Here is a 15,530-nt window from a genome sequence, read left to right on the forward strand (position 1 = left end):
CCTCCAAACTCGGGGCTCCACTCTCAGCTCTCCCAGCACATCTGGGGCTCCCGTGTTTCCCGGAGGGCTGGTGGGATCGAGGCGTCTGCACTGTGACCATCTGGAAACAGGGCTGCTGGAGCCCCTGTCCAAACCATACCTATGCCCCCTAAACCAACCCAGAACCCCCTCCCTCCCTTGCCCACTCCCTCCCTCTCCCTCCATTCCCAGTCACTGAGGTCAGACAGGCCTGCTGTGTGCAGGTGTGTTTTCCTCTGTCTGTCCTGGATCCTGGAGCTCCAGGGAGGCAGCTTAGCTCTTCCGGCCCAGACCCAGCACCAAGACCCACAACCTGGCCAGGCCCAGCCATAGACAAGTCTCAGCCACACGTGCACTTCCTCTTGGTCCTGGTACAGATTGTAATTCAGGGGGGTCTGTTGGGTCCAGAGGCAGAGGATGGAGTCTTAATCCCGGACGTATGGTCATGCTCTCTGTCCAGAGACAATCCCTAAATGATTTGCTTGGGGGGAGGAGGGGGAAGAGGGGGCTGAGATCATTACTAGATGTCGAACATGTTGTTAATAATCTCTCTTTGGTCACAACACCAACTGTATAGGACTGTCCCCCCGCTCCCCTTGTCTGAAAGCAATTAGAGACAGGAAACCAGCCTCTCTCATTATCTCTCTCTCTCTCTCTCTACCTCTCTCATTATCTCTCTCTCTCTCTCTCTCTCTCTACCTCTCCTGTCTCTCTCTCTCCTCTCCCTCTCCCTCCTCTCTCTGTCTTTGTTTTACAACATTTCTTTGACCCAATGTAAAACCCCATTCATCTTTCTGTCATCTAATTTCAGTGTGTGTGTGTGCGTGAGCATCTGTGTGTGTGTGTGTGTGTGTGCGTGTGCGTGTGCGTGTGTGTGTGCGTGCGTGCGTGTGTGTGAACATCTGTGTGTTTAGTGATATTCCAGACTGTTCCCCTTGTCTGTGATGCCTTCCACAGATCAGGGCATGAAAGCAGTCTTTAGTCACATAGGGGAACAGGAGCCCAGGTGCAGAGTGCAGGTGGTGTGACCATGGGGCCTTCTATGTGTTGACAGCACTGTCTCTCTCTCTCTCTCTCTTTCTCTTTCTCTTTCTCTTTCTCTTTCTCTCTCTTTCTCTCTATCACTCTCTCTCTCACACACATTCATTATCCCTCTCATTCTCTCTCTTTCTATCGCTCGCTCACTGTTTCTCCCATCTATCCATCCATCCATCTCTCCATTTCTCTATCTCGCTCCCTCGCTCCCTCTATCTCGCTCTCTGCAGGGTGATAGGTGTTCATTCTCAGTGCAGATGTGGCACTACTTCCTGACTGGGCTGCGTACTGACCTGTGGTTGGCTGTGCCAGGCTCTGTGGGGCGGGACGTGCTTGCTCAGGTGACCAGTGAGAGTCTGCAGGTTCTGGTGCAAAGGTACTCCAGGGCACGGCCCTCCTACAAGAGGCACCTGCAGATCAGGTACAGTATGGTATGAGGCAGGGCTTCCCCATACACACGTGCACATATGCATACAGGAACACACACACACACACACAGACATACATGCATACATACACTCATATACACACACACATTATTGTTAGTGTTGTTGGTGTTGTTAGTGTTGTTTGTATTGTTAGTGTTGTTTGTATTGTTAGTGTTGTTTGTGGTTTTAGTATTGTTAGTGGTGTTAGTATCGCTAGTATTGTTGGAATTGTTAGCAGTGGTAGTATTGTTAGTGCTGTTAGTATTGTTAGTGTTGTTAGTAGTGTTAGTATTGTTAGTATTGTTTGTGGTGTTAGTGTTGTTGGTATTGTTAGTATTAGTGGTGTTATTATGGTTGGTGTTGTTAGTGGCGTTATTATTGTTAGTGTTGTTAGTAGTGTTAGTATTGTTATTATTGTTAGTGGTGTTAGTATTGGTAGTGTTGTTAGTGGTGTTAGTAGTGTTAGTGGTGTAGGTATTGTTTGTGGTGTTAGTATTGGTAGTGTTGTTAGTGTTGTTAGTAGTGTTAGTATTGGTAGTGTTGTTAGTAGTGTTAGTGGTGTAGGTATTGTTTGTGGTGTTAGTATTGGTAGTGTTGTTAGTGTTGTTAGTAGTGTTAGTATTAGTGGTGGTGTTATGTTTGGTGTTGTTAGTGGCGTTATTATTGTTAGTGTTGTTAGTAGTGTTAGTGTGGTTCGTGGTGTTAGTAGTGTTAGCATTGGTAGTGTTATTAGTATTGGTATTATTAGTGGTGTTATTATTGTTGGTGGTGCTAGTATTGTTAGTGGCATTAGTATTGTTAGTGTTGTGGGTAGTGTTAGTAGTGTTAGTGGTGTTAGTATTGTTAGTAGTGCTACTATTGTTAGTAGTGTTAGTATTGTTCGTGGTGTTAGTATTGGTAGTGTTGTTAGTGGTGTTAGCGGTGTTATTATTGTTAGTAGTGTGAGTATTGTTAGTGGTGTTAGTATTGGTAGTGCAGTTAGTGGTGTTAGTATTGTTAGTGGTGTTAGTATTGTTAGTGGTGTTAGTATTGGTAGTGTTTTTAGTGGTGTTAGTATTGTTAATAGTGTTAGTATGGTTCATAGTGTTAGTGGTGTTAGTAGTGTTAGCATTGGTAGTGTTGTTAGTTTTGGTAGTGTTGTATTGTTAGTGGTGTTAGTATTGGTAGTGTTGTTAGTGGTGTTAGTAGTTTTAGTATGGTTTGTGGTGTTAGTAGTGTTAGCATTGGTAGTCTTGTTAGTATTGGTAGGGTTGTCAGTGTTGTTAGTGGTGTTAGTTTTGTTAGTATTGTTAGTGTTGTTGTTAGTGTTGATAGTGGTGTTAGTAGTGTTAGTATTGTTAGTGTTGTTTGTAGTTTGTGCTGTTGGAGTTGTTAGTATTGTTAGTGTTGTTAGTATTGTTGGTGTTTTTGTGTTGATAGTATTGTTTGTGTATTTTGTGTTGTTGGTTTTTGTATTCAGGTTGTTAGTTTTGCTAGTGTTGTTTGTAGTGTTAGTGTTGTTAGTATTGTTAGTAGTGTTAGTAGTGTTAGTATTGTTAGTGTTGTTTGTAGTGTTAGTGTTGTTTGTATTGTTAGTCATGTTAGTGTTGTTAGTGGTGTTAGTAGTGTTCGTTTTGTTAGTGTTGTTTGTAGTGTTAGTGTTGTTAGTATTGTTAGTAGTGTAAGTGGTGTTAGTTTTGTTACTATTGTTAGTTTTCTCAGTGTTGTTAGTAGTAGTAATATTGTTAGTGTTGGTTGTAGTGTTAGTGTTGTTAGTATTGTTAGTCATGTTAGTATTGTTGGTGTTGTTTGTAGTGTTAGTGTTGTTATTATTGTTAGTAGTGCTAGTATTGTTAGTAGTGTTAGTATTGTTAGTATTGTTAGTGTTGTTGTTAGTGTTGATAGTGGTGTTAGTAGTATTAGTATTGTTAGTGTTGTTTGTAGTTTGTGTTGTTAGTATTTTTAGTGTTGTTTGTGTTGTTAGTATTGTTTGTGCTGTTGGTGTTGTTAGTGTTGCTAGTATTGTTGGTGTTTTTGTGTTGTTAGTATTGTTTGTGTATTTTGTGTTGTTGGTGTTGATCAGGTTGTTAGTATTGTTAGTGTTGTTGTTTGTGCTGTTGGTGTTATTGGTGTTGAACGTGTTGTTAGTGTTGTTGTTGGTGTTGATTGTGTTGTTAGTATTGTTGGTGTTAGTGTTGTTGTTTGTGGTGTTGGTGTTGTTGTTGTTAGTGTTGTCGTGTTAGGGTTAGGCTCAGTTCCATAGTGTTCCTCTTGGGCTTGACGTGGGGGACTGAACACTACATTAACACATACTAAACACACCCTGAACACATGCTGAGGCCTTCAGTCCACAACTGCTTCACATCACCGCTGACGGATGACAATGTGCAGGTCGTCCATGAATTAGTGTTGGGAGAGAGGGCTTGTGTGTGTGTGTGTGTGTGTGTGTGTGTGTGTGTGTGTGTGTGTGTGTGTGTGTGTGTGTGTGCACGCTTGCACTGTGTTACATACAGGCCTCCCAAAGAGAGATAGGAAGTGTAGGGTTCCTCTGTCTATCTGCTCCAACTCACAACCCTCACATGATTACACTAAGACACACTTAGGAATGCTGTCCATCTAACTTAGAACGGTGATGACAGATTTGGCTCCCGTGAAGAAATAGTCCAATAAAAGCCCTACAATCAATTGAGGAAACAGATTTACTGCTTTCTGGACATGAAAGAAGCTATTTATTTACATAGTAGAGCGAAGGCCTCAGGCCCGTAACTGTCCTGTCATAAACTCAGCAGGAGGTTTCATCTGGCTCGCCAACCATGTTGTCATGTTATGATGTCATGCCTGATGAGAGTTCGGGATGCTCTGTGTAGTGTCTAACCCCTTCTCTCCCCCCCCACCCCCCCCCCAGGTGTGACATCACGGTGGTACTGCTGTGTGTGGAGCAGCTCATGTGGAGTGTGTGTGAGCGGCCCGAGGCGCTGGCTCAGTCAGAGCCATCGGTGGCGGGCTGCGTCTGGGTCGCCTCAATCCACAGCCTGTGTGACCAGCTCCTGACCACGCTGGTCATCGTGACAGCACCCCTGCCTCAGCTCTACTGGTACAGACACACCCTCTGCCATCTGATCTCTCACACTGGCCGCACTAGCCAATCAGCTGTAGCGCATGCTGTCTGCCTTTTACCAACCCCAAACCTCTGGGAACTGTCGTCTTTTAAACAGTCGCTTAGTCCCAGGGGTTCACTCTGACATCATAAACCTATATTAATGTACATTACTGCAGCATGGTAAGATTAAACTGGGTTTGTTGTAACAGACCACTCTTTATGCAGGGTGTCAATCCGCGACACCATCACTTCAACCACCATCTGCTGTACACTGAGTGTACAAAACATTAGGAACACCTGCTCCTTCCATGACATAGACTGACCAGGTGAATCCAGGTCAAAGCTATGATCCCTTATTGATGTCGCCTGTTAAATCCACTTCAATCGGTGTAGACGAAGGGGCCCGGTTTGTGTCAGGAACTGCAACTCTGCTGGGTTTGTTACGCAGAAGAGTTTCCCCTGTGTATCAAGAATGGTCCACCACCCAAAGGACATCCAGCCAACTTGACACAACTGTGGGAAGCATTGGAGTCAACATGGGCCAGCAACCTTTCGACACCTTGGAGAGTCAATGCCCCGACGAATTGAGTCTGTTCTGAGGTCCATACACTGTCACGGTATAGGCAAAGGACACATTGGGCTGATATGCTGTATTCTGATGTCTATGTGTCATAACCCTCAGGACTTTCCAGTACAGACCTGGAGAGGGCTCCGCGCCAGCTCTGGCCCATTCCCCAGGCAGCCCTGGCATACACTGGCTCAGTGCCATCCACCCTGGCCTGTTCACCCAGCAGGCAGCACGGTACGTAACATACGCACACTCGCACAAACTCTTACACGCAGAGAGTATACCCACCACGGCCCAAGGACCATATGTCAAGCACCATATGTGTGCTGAGTTAGGGCGTCGTCTTTGTGAGGGCCCCAGTCATACCCAGGGACTGTAATACAACACAGATGCAGTTTAAAGAAGTCGAGGTGGGAAGAAATAGTGTTACTACACACACTGTGTTTATGTTAATGGCTGCTGAGGGGGTTTTCACTGAGGGTGTGAACAGAGATGACTGTTTCGGAGTGGGACGAGGGGTGGGTTGTGTGCCTGCATGCGCTCGTGTTTGGAGGTTTGGGGAGGAATGACTTCTCTGACCTGAGAAGGTGCACTCAGTCACTCTCCGCACTCGCCCCATACTGCCCCCTCCCCTCACCACCCTTACTCTTGGGTGATGTCATCGCAGGCTTAGAGAGCACAAATCAGCCCCCCATCCAACCCCTGCCATACTCCCTGAGAGTTGAAATGAGTTTATGTTTATGACCTTCTTTATTTTCCTCATGTTCAGCGATGGCAGGGTGCCTTGCTGTGCTGTGGTTCCCTGGCCAAATCCACAGGTCCTTCCATGGCTGGGCCCTGTAGCCAGACCTTCCCTCAGCTCAGCTCCTCACATAAACCGACTGTGATGATTATTAAATAAAACAACAATAAAAACACAAAGCACGTCGATAAATCAAGCAGTATTATGGCCAATCAAAAGTGTGGAGCTCTCTTGTTTTGACACTGGAAGCCGACCCTGTGCTGTAGCTGGTCAGATTTATCACAGCAGTTAAGGGAGGATCTCTCCTGGATTTGCAGCCCCAGTGACATCATAAACTGCGCCGTCAGGTTAAGGCATAGTGTTCCTCACTCAAGCAGCAGGGTGCACCACGCTCTCGCTTTTTGGCTGGAACGGGGTGGCTAACATTCCCTCCCCCCGTCCTCCGCCTACTTTTCCTTGCCCTTTATCAGGTTTTTATTGAGACGTATACAACACACGCCCGTGCACACTCACACGCACACTCACACATTCACACACATGCACACTCGCACGCAAACTCCAAGGACATGCCTCATTACACCCAGCTGGCTGCAGCCTCATGGTTCCACAAAATACATTGAGGGTTATGCTGTATATTTATGTATTTGGCTTCTCCCCAAATGTTCATTTGCTTGGAGCTGGCCAAGATTAAATGTAATTCCTTCCTGGTGCACACTCGAAGTAAGCGAGCATGAAGGCATTTGCGCACTAATCTGGTAAGGGAGGAACTGACATTCAAGGAAGTTGCTATATCATAACAGTATATTTGCGGTTCACGGGTGTGCGTCCTCCCTTGTCTGAATGGACTCTGCTTTCTATCATTCTAGTTACCCGACGCTGCAGATCCGTCACTGTTGTTGTGTGTTGTTTCTCCTGTCCGTCTGTCCCGTGACGGTCTCGGTTGAAGGGAGGGCCTGGCGGGCGAAGTGACCTCCGAGTGCCAGCTGAGGCTGCTGACCTCTGACCCAAGATGCAGTCCCAGGTTGCTGCTGACCGCCATCCTGCACAGAGACTGTCACCTGCTGCGAGTCCTCCTGGAACACTCCCGTAAGACACTCTGATGGAAATACTCTAACAACCTGCTCGTTGCACCACACACACCTGGGATAGGGGATTGAAAAATGAAAAATGAGTCCGAGTTTTCTGAGATGTCATGTTGTTGCTTTGTTGGTTGCTCAAACTCTTCATTCTCCCAAATATGATGTATTTTTTTTAAATTCATGTGTTAGATCTTTATTAGGCAAAAGTGAAACCAAAGTCAAGCCGTCAACCTCCCAGAGGCCCATGGGTAGGATAGGATCCACTTTGGTTATGAAACCTTTAAAATGTAATCTGTGCCCAGGGCCCCAATGAAACTAATCACATCTATGGACAGGCTGTGCAGTGTCTGAACATCTTTGGATGGAGCCCATTTGTTTTATGGAGTTGTCATCATCCTCCTCATCATCATCAGGGCCTTCATCATCCCGACTAAATCAATAGAGAGCTGTAATAAACACCCAACAGGGCTAACCTGAGCTCACACACTGACCTTTAAACATCTCCTTCTCCTCTCTCCACATTGGGAAAGTGTAACCTTTAAAGACTGTTGTGCACTTGCACATTAATTCACATTAAAGCGACCTCATTAATAACAACGCCGGCCTTCTAAGACGACGGAAGCTAGCTAGCGTTTCTCCCCTCCCCACCGTCGCCCGGGCCTGCACTGCACCATCGTAAATCAACATCGCCACCAAACCGAACTCGACCTCGGAGACCAGCTAATTAAGAGGAACCAGACAAACCTGGCCATTCTCCTCGTCCCAACTCTCAGCAGCCACTGCTGCCTTAACTGCTCTCTGATGGGTGGGTCTGTCCTCTCGCGCAGAAGCCCCAGCAGGCTGGGCACGGATTTCTGCTACGCTAGGTCCTCTCTGTAAATGAGCAGCTTTATACACAGGACTGTTTTATTATCATCACACACTGTGTCTGCTTCCAATTACAGACGAGAGAGAGAGAGAGAGAGAGAGAGAGAGAGAGAGAGAGAGAGAGAGAGAGAGAGAGAGAGAGAGAGAGAGAGAGAGACTCCTCAGAGATGGAACAGTAGTCTATCTATCATAACTCATCTCCGGTTCCATAATGGGATAATTATTAAAAGGTGTCTGGTTAACCCGCCATGCTCTTCAGCACCCCAAGTGGAAATGAATATAAGTCCCCCCTTTCCCCCTCGACAGTGGGCATGGCGCTATCACCACGCGCCCTCTCCTTAAGGACCAATTACCAGGCCGACAGACTACAAGGCCGCAGCATTATCCACATAATGCAGTGTAATAGAGTGATTGTAGGTCAAAGGATGTTTGACCACTTTTTTTTGTGCCACGTCGGGAGAAAAAAAAACAGAGAGGAAATCAATTCCCATCAGTGGTTGAGCGGCGATGGGCTTCCTGGCTTCTTATTAAGCCGGGTGATATTAGGGCCCCTGCGTCCCTTAATGCGGCAGGTAATTTAGGCCTGTCATTTTAAAACAGTCCAACATTTGTCAAGGGGGAACGCAAACAGCTCCCTGCCTTCCATCAAAGGGCCCGCTCATTGAGTGTTGCGTTGCATTCGGCCTCCTATTCAAATACCTGTCATCTCCCACAAAACAGACTGACGGACGGCCTCTGGACCTGTGCCACTGGAGGAACACAGATGATCCCCCTCCCCCTCGGGCCCCTACCTCCACCTCCCAACCCCCACCACACCATGCCTGCAGCGACCCCCACAAGGACATCCTGGCAGAACGTGTTCCTACTTATTTCCTGCCTTTCGTCTACTAGATATTCATCCACAAGAGGCTTGGGGATTCAGTTGTTTTTGTATAGTTTCACTAAAGATGTGTGGGTGTGTATTTTCTATGCCAATAGTTATTTTGCTACCTTTCGTTGGCGTGTCCCAGTTTGGACAGCCTTGACAGCCTTGAGATATTTTCTCGCTTGGTGCGTTTGATATTGCTTTATTTCCACCTCTCCTCAGCCCCCACCTCGAAGGTGCAGCTGGGGAATGTTCTGTATCATAACGACTAAGGTTGAAATGGAAGGTTAGCAGTGCACGGTCATATATTGCAGCTGAAGAGACCCCATTCAAAACTGACTCGCACTCCCGAATGTGTTTGAATGCTTGGGTTTCACTATAGTCCTTGGCATTTTATGTGTGTCTGTCACTTCAACTTTTCCTATCTTTTCAGATTTCTGCATGGAGGAGGAGGCAGATGCTGATGCTGTGTCTCCTGTGAAGAGCAATGCTGGAGATGAGTTTATGGAGGCTGTGTACAACGTGCTCAGCTCTCTGAACAATGTCCCTAAAGCCCTGACTCTGGCCTTGGGGACTTACTTTGACAGAGGACACTTATGGGACTATCTATACAGCCCGGCAGGTATTTAAACCTCATTGTTGCTATACAGAACCTATTTTTTACACTGGAGTGCGATGTACTGTAGGCACTTGAGAGCACACAATGCAGGATGCAGACTGCGTTTCCAAAGAAAAGCACTGAAGAAACCTACAGTTGACGTTGGAGGTTTACGTACACTTAGGTTGGAGTCATTAACACTCGTTTTTCAACCACTCCACACATTTCTTGTTAACAAACTATCGTTTCGGCAAGTCGGTTAGGACATCTACTTTGTGCATAACACAAGACATTTTTCCAACAATTGTTTACAGACAGATTATTTCACTTATAATTCACTGTCACAACTCCAGTGGGTCAGAAGTTTACATACACTAAGTTGACTGTGCCTTTAAACAGCTTGGAAAGTTCCAGAAAATGATGTCATGGCTTTAGAAGCTTCTGATAGGCTAATTGACGTCAATTGGGGGTGTACCTGTGGATGTATTTCAAGGCCTACCTTCAAACTCAGTGCCTCTTTGCTTGACATCGTTGGAAAATCAAAAAAAATCGGCAAGGTCCCAGAAGCTTGTGGAAGGCTACCCGAAACGTTTGTCCCAAGTTAATCAATTTAAAGGAAATGCTATCAAATACTAATTGAGTGTATGTAAACTTCTGACCCACTGGGAATGTGATTAAATAAATAAAAGCTGAAATAAATCATTCTTTCTACCATTATTCTGACATTTCACATTCTTAAAATAAAGTGGTGATCCTAACTAACTTAAAACAGGGAATTTTTACAAGGATTAAATGTCAGGAATTGTGAAAAACTGAGTTTAAATGTATTTGGCTAAGGTGTATGTAAACGTTTGACTTCAACGGTATGTCCTAACTTTGTCATGGTCCCTAATGTTCAGATCTGGATCCAAATATATCACGTTTTGGGAAATAGCCAATTTGAGCTGCAATTGATTTCGTTTGACTGATACAATGGAACCAATGGATTGGTCTCAAAAGTACAAACTCCAAGCTAAATTAAACACACCTAAAATAAAGTATATGAAACGATTTGAGATGTCTATTTGACCCACATCAGGTTCAAATCAACATATAGGTTAACGCTATTAGTAGTTATGTGGCCGCGTGTGTGCATGCGTGCTAGCGTGTGTGCATGCCCATAGGTAAACACTGTCGTCACCTTTCTAACAAATACACCACGTCCGAAGTGGGCTTTTATCGTAATGGATTCGAGGCTCAGTACAAATTATCCTAAACTGCAGCGCAAACCCTCCCTTAACTGGCTCTCTGGTGACTGTTTACGTGTTGTCATTTCCATGACAAAACATAGAAGAAGTCCCGCTCCAACATCAGCTCATCCTGTCGAGCTGATCGTACTACTAATCGTTCAGTGCTCAATAACACAGACTGCAATTATTCCCTGACACTTCCTTTTGATTTTGGGTTTAATCAGGGCTCCTGTGGAGTCCCAGCTCCTTTTGCTGTAGTTTTTTTTCTCCATCACATGCGAGAGGTAATTATTGTAGCATAAATTAGGGTGATTGGGTAGGAGGTTGGAAGGGGAGAAGGAGAGAAGACAGTGGTGGATTCACTCCTGTCGTCTCAATGTCACCCGGTGCTCTCTCTCTCTCTCTCTCTCTCTCTCTCTCTCTCTCTCTCTCTCTCTCTCTCTCTCTCTCTCTCTCTCTCTCTCTCTCTCTATTTCTGTGTGTCTCCTGCTATCGTTGGCTTAATTGCTGCTCTGGGATGCACCTCCCAACTGAGATGGTGTGTAATTGAATTTTGGGGCACAGGAGTTCCCCGAACCAAACTATTGATCTCTCTGGGAACTTCTCTACTGTTCTGTGTTCTTGACAGTCTGTGATGTCCAATGACTTAACCATCAGCTGGAGCTGGCTGAAGTCTTATGTGTTGAAGTAGTCAGTGATTATATAAGTGCTGAGTTGTGAACAGGGTTTGAATATGGGGTGACTTTTGACAAATGGGTTGAGGTTTTGGAGACAGAGGTCTTGCTTTACCATGTAGCAGGCCTATATCACGTCGGTTTTTTTTCTGTTTTGAAGGGATGGAGAGTTATAGATGGTAGGATTCCCCTGGGACTTCAATGCATTCCAGTTCTGCCACTGTACTAAATCTCTCTGATGTAGCTCTTTGTTTTACTGCTAATGCCATGGAAACGATATGAGTGCCGCACAGCTGCACACTGTTGCTGATCTGGTACTAATATGTACAGGGTATTGAAGGCCAAAACGTTGAAAGGCCTGACTTCGGCAAAGCTGGTATACACCTAATGCCCACCTGGCTTTGATACAGAATACCTCTCTTCCCCTGGTAGTGGGTTTCAAAAACTTCTCCGCACCAAAAGATTTACGGTTGCAACGTTCAGCTTTTTAAATCTGTTGTTCTGTTTTCAGTTGTTCACCCTCAAATAATCTTTCTCTCCTCAAATAATCTTTCTCTCCTTGGCACTGAAATTGTGATTTATAATCGGTGGTTGACAGAGTTTTCTCACCTGATTCCCCCAGGTTTCGATAAGTTGCTGATTTAAATACAACTATTGATAAGCATTAGCCAATTTAGAAGAAGAGCCCTCTGGAACACTCAGAACGACTACTCTTCCTCTGTCATGATAGTGATTGCTGACCCTGTCCTGTCCTGTCCTGGCCTGTCCTAGATTCAGTGCGGCCTGTCCCCGTGGTGATCAGCTTTATCCAGGCAGTGGTCAACCAGCCTGTCCACTGCCTTCTGGGCCATCTGGTCACCATGGTACTGGCTTGGCAGGCCTCTGAGGATCCCTGTTCCTCCCTGCTCAGACGGGACGTCCCAGACAACATCCTCACTAAAGTCCCCAAGGAGTGGAGCTATACCCTTCAGACACCCAAGGGGAGGGAATCCGCTAAGAGTACGTACTGGCACCACTGTCTCACTCTGAGCTGGATTATTGTGTGGACTAAATTGTGTGGATCAAAAAATGTATATTTGCATTGCATCTCTTCTTGTAGTACACCGGAACTCAATTGATTATCCATTGGCTAAATTAACATATTTATTTCATGCTCAGTATTGTCTGAAACACTTTGTTTCCTTACCCCTGGTTTGTCTCTCCTGTCTGTTCAGGTGTGGTGAATCTGGCCCTCCAGGCCCTCTCCTTCATCTACACCAACCTGCCCTCGGCCGTGGCTTCCCTCCCTCTGCCAGTACGCTTCCTCTTCCACACCGCAGAGAAACACCTTTCCCAGCATGCTCGGCAGCTGCGCTCCACAGGCCTGCTCCTCTGGGCCCTCCTTAGCTGTCTCTGCCAGTGCCTGGAGGACCCCAACTCACTGGAGCTGCTGTGCGGCTTGCCTTTGGACCGGGGGGCCAAGGAGAGACTGGCCCTGCTGTCAGAGTGCCTCCAGGGGACCATGGGCCAGGGCCAGCAGAAGGGTGTGCCCAAGCCCACTGTGCACAAGGTACTGCAGGCTCTGGAGGAGAGGAGGCCCAAGTGGTGCTCCATGCAGCTGCAGAAGGCCCGCAAGCTCTGCTCCGAGAGGTGAGAGGTCAACCGAACTTAATCCTAACCTAACTGTAATCCTAACCAAACCTAATTTATCCTGCAGAAGGCCCGCAAGCTCTGCTCCGAGAGGTGAGAAGTCAACCGAACTTAATCCTAACCTAACTGTAATCCTAACCAAACCTAATTTATCCTGCAGAAGGCCCGCAAGCTCTGCTCCGAGAGGTGAGAGGTCAACTCTGGACACCTACTGTGTGTACAAACACGGAGCTGCGGTCAATCCATTTCTCTCTTTATAGTCTTCAGGATGTGTCGAACATAACAACTGTCCATTCAGGACTTATTACAACCAAAGAGATGATCATTAGTCACGCTAGCTTTGATATTGAAACTGCGATATGTCTTCCAACACATCATTCTGTTGAGTGATCCATCTGCCATTTTGTGGGAGGAGATTGGTTGAGGCAGATGATATGAAAGCATGGCCCTGAGAGAGAACCACATGACCTGCAACTGAAGTCAACCCTGCCATAAATTCCTGTTGACCTGCAAGGGAAGTGTTTGGTCCCACGCTATGTTTTGTGTTTACTTATAATTACGATCGGAAGACGACAGCTCAAGGTGGCTTGGAAAACACCTTTTCATCAGGCTCAATGTAACACTGTAGAAGGATAAGGGCCTCTATTCAGGTACACACACAGATAGGGACCTAGGGGGGCCTTTTTTGCCCTCCTATGAGAAAAGTGCCCTTCCAGATTGGTGGCATTTCTTAAAGGGGCGTTCTGCAATTCAAAGGACAGCAAAACCGACACCCCACCACTGTTTTGGCAAACAGATGAGGGATGGGTTGGAGATATGTTGCCACTCTCAAATTCTCAGACAGAGCTATGGATGCCAGGGCTGACCATCCATGGGATCAAAATGACAGTTTTAACCGACGAAATGACGTTGCCACGAGCAGCACCGCATATATTGTGTTGCTGCCATGTTGTGTTGCTTCCGTGTTGTGTTGCTTCCGTGTTGTTGTCATGTTGTGTTGCTACCACGCCCTGTTGTCGTGTGTTGCTGCCATGCTATGTTGTTGTCTTAGGTCTCTCTTTATGTTGTGTTGTCTCTCTTGTCGTGATGTGTGTTCTGTCCTATATTTATTTATAGCTGATTATAAATCCATAATAATACATATATTATCACCTAATGTTGTGTTAGATCTTTTTATCAACTTCAGTTCTTGTGAACATTATACGCTTTGAACTTCTATTTGCTATTTATGGCCTGTAGGCCTCATTGACCTGAGCTCATACAACTCATTTTTGAGTTAAAAAAAAGCCTAATGTATGGATTATTTTGACTATTACAAATACTCAGATGAAACATATTGTACTATTTATCACAGACTACTTTGTGTCTAAGTTTAACAAGGACTCTCCTCACCAGAGTCATGATCAAAGATATGATCAAGAGCCTCACATACAGTATATCGTTTGGTCATTGTGCTGCCACAGAATGAATTGTGAGCAAGGCCTCAAAAAAGCTGTACATACCAGAGCTGCGAGAACAGTTCTATATATTATTGAAACAATGTTGCAGTTGTTTGTGAGAATGCCAACAGGTGTGGTATCTATGGGGGAAAGATTCTATTGGGGAAAGGTTCCCGTGGGGGTTGCCATGGAAGCCAAGAAGGGGAGTGAGGTGTGTGTGCTCAAACACACATGCATGTGGGGGTCTGGGAGAGGAAGTGTGTCCATGTGATGAATGGGCATGTGCCTGAACTCAATTTTATACACTAATTGTAGTCTCACCCATTCATTTCTAATGACTGGTCATTTTTGGCCCGGGAACACTTTTTGGCCCGGGAATACCAGAGGTGTTGAAAATCATCCAAATGTATTTTGTGTGTTCAGATGCCCTGTGTGGACAAAGTCTTGGAACCATAAGACAATCAGATTTAAATTAACTACATTTTTTTCAGAGAGAAAACTTGTAAATCGGTCCAATTCGACCGGAACACAGCAGGATGGTTAACTGATTTGCCTAGTTAAATAAAGGTTAAATAAAATACAAAAGTGTTTCAGTCTGATTCATGGTGTATTCAGCCAAATTGCATTCGTGTATTTGTGACAGAATTATTTAATGAGCAGTATGCTATTCAGAAATGTTCTTTAATTCCGTGTGTGTACCCTGATGGATTGCGTCATCGGTTGCAGCCGTTATTCATGGGAACCTGTATGAACAAGATCAATGTATTCTGAGACACGATATTTATCGTAAATGATGGACATCCTACAGTCTGAATGGAAAACAAAATAAGGCAATGGGAAATTGGGTTTGAGTTTGGCTCATACTGTCTGCCCTTTGAACCCGAGCTTGGTGACTTATTCCCAGAACCTGCACCTCTGACCGCTCAAGACCAACGAGAAGAGCAGAAAAGTCTGGACACATTTATCCTCGTTAAAAATGATTTAGCCGTCCGGGTAACGGAACCACACAAACACAGCAGCTCGCAGAAAGAAAGAGAGAGAGAGAGAGAAAGACGGAGAACAGATTAGCTCAAGTGTTCCAGGAAATGGCCGGCTCCTAGTGACAGGAACAAGGGGTGGTGGAAGTCGGAAAGAAACGGAGAAGAGGGGGTAAATGGGAGGGGAAAAAGAGAAAGAGTGATTATGTATCACCTGTCGGAGCCATTCTCTGAGATCATTACTATTCATTAAAATAACCTTCACTGGGAAGTGAAGCCTGGGTTGTAAACAATCAGTGTACA

At 45.5% G+C, this 15,530-nt stretch overlaps 1 protein-coding gene across 1 annotated transcript in view; it reads left to right on the plus strand.

Moving 5' to 3' along the window:
* The window catches only part of kiaa0825 (KIAA0825 ortholog), a 147,222-nt gene that overhangs the window by 44,887 nt on the left and 86,805 nt on the right, over positions 1–15,530 (plus strand). The window contains exons 10-16 of the mRNA XM_042330687.1: positions 1,284–1,474; positions 4,366–4,554; positions 5,243–5,362; positions 6,817–6,956; positions 9,115–9,303; positions 11,954–12,181; positions 12,397–12,811. Coding sequence (XP_042186621.1) covers positions 1,284–1,474; positions 4,366–4,554; positions 5,243–5,362; positions 6,817–6,956; positions 9,115–9,303; positions 11,954–12,181; positions 12,397–12,811 — 1,472 coding nt within the window. The remainder of the gene's footprint in view (positions 1–1,283; positions 1,475–4,365; positions 4,555–5,242; positions 5,363–6,816; positions 6,957–9,114; positions 9,304–11,953; positions 12,182–12,396; positions 12,812–15,530) is intronic.

Source organism: Oncorhynchus tshawytscha, linkage group LG12, assembly GCF_018296145.1.
Source record: "Oncorhynchus tshawytscha isolate Ot180627B linkage group LG12, Otsh_v2.0, whole genome shotgun sequence".
Taxonomy (NCBI): Eukaryota; Metazoa; Chordata; class Actinopteri; order Salmoniformes; family Salmonidae; genus Oncorhynchus; species Oncorhynchus tshawytscha.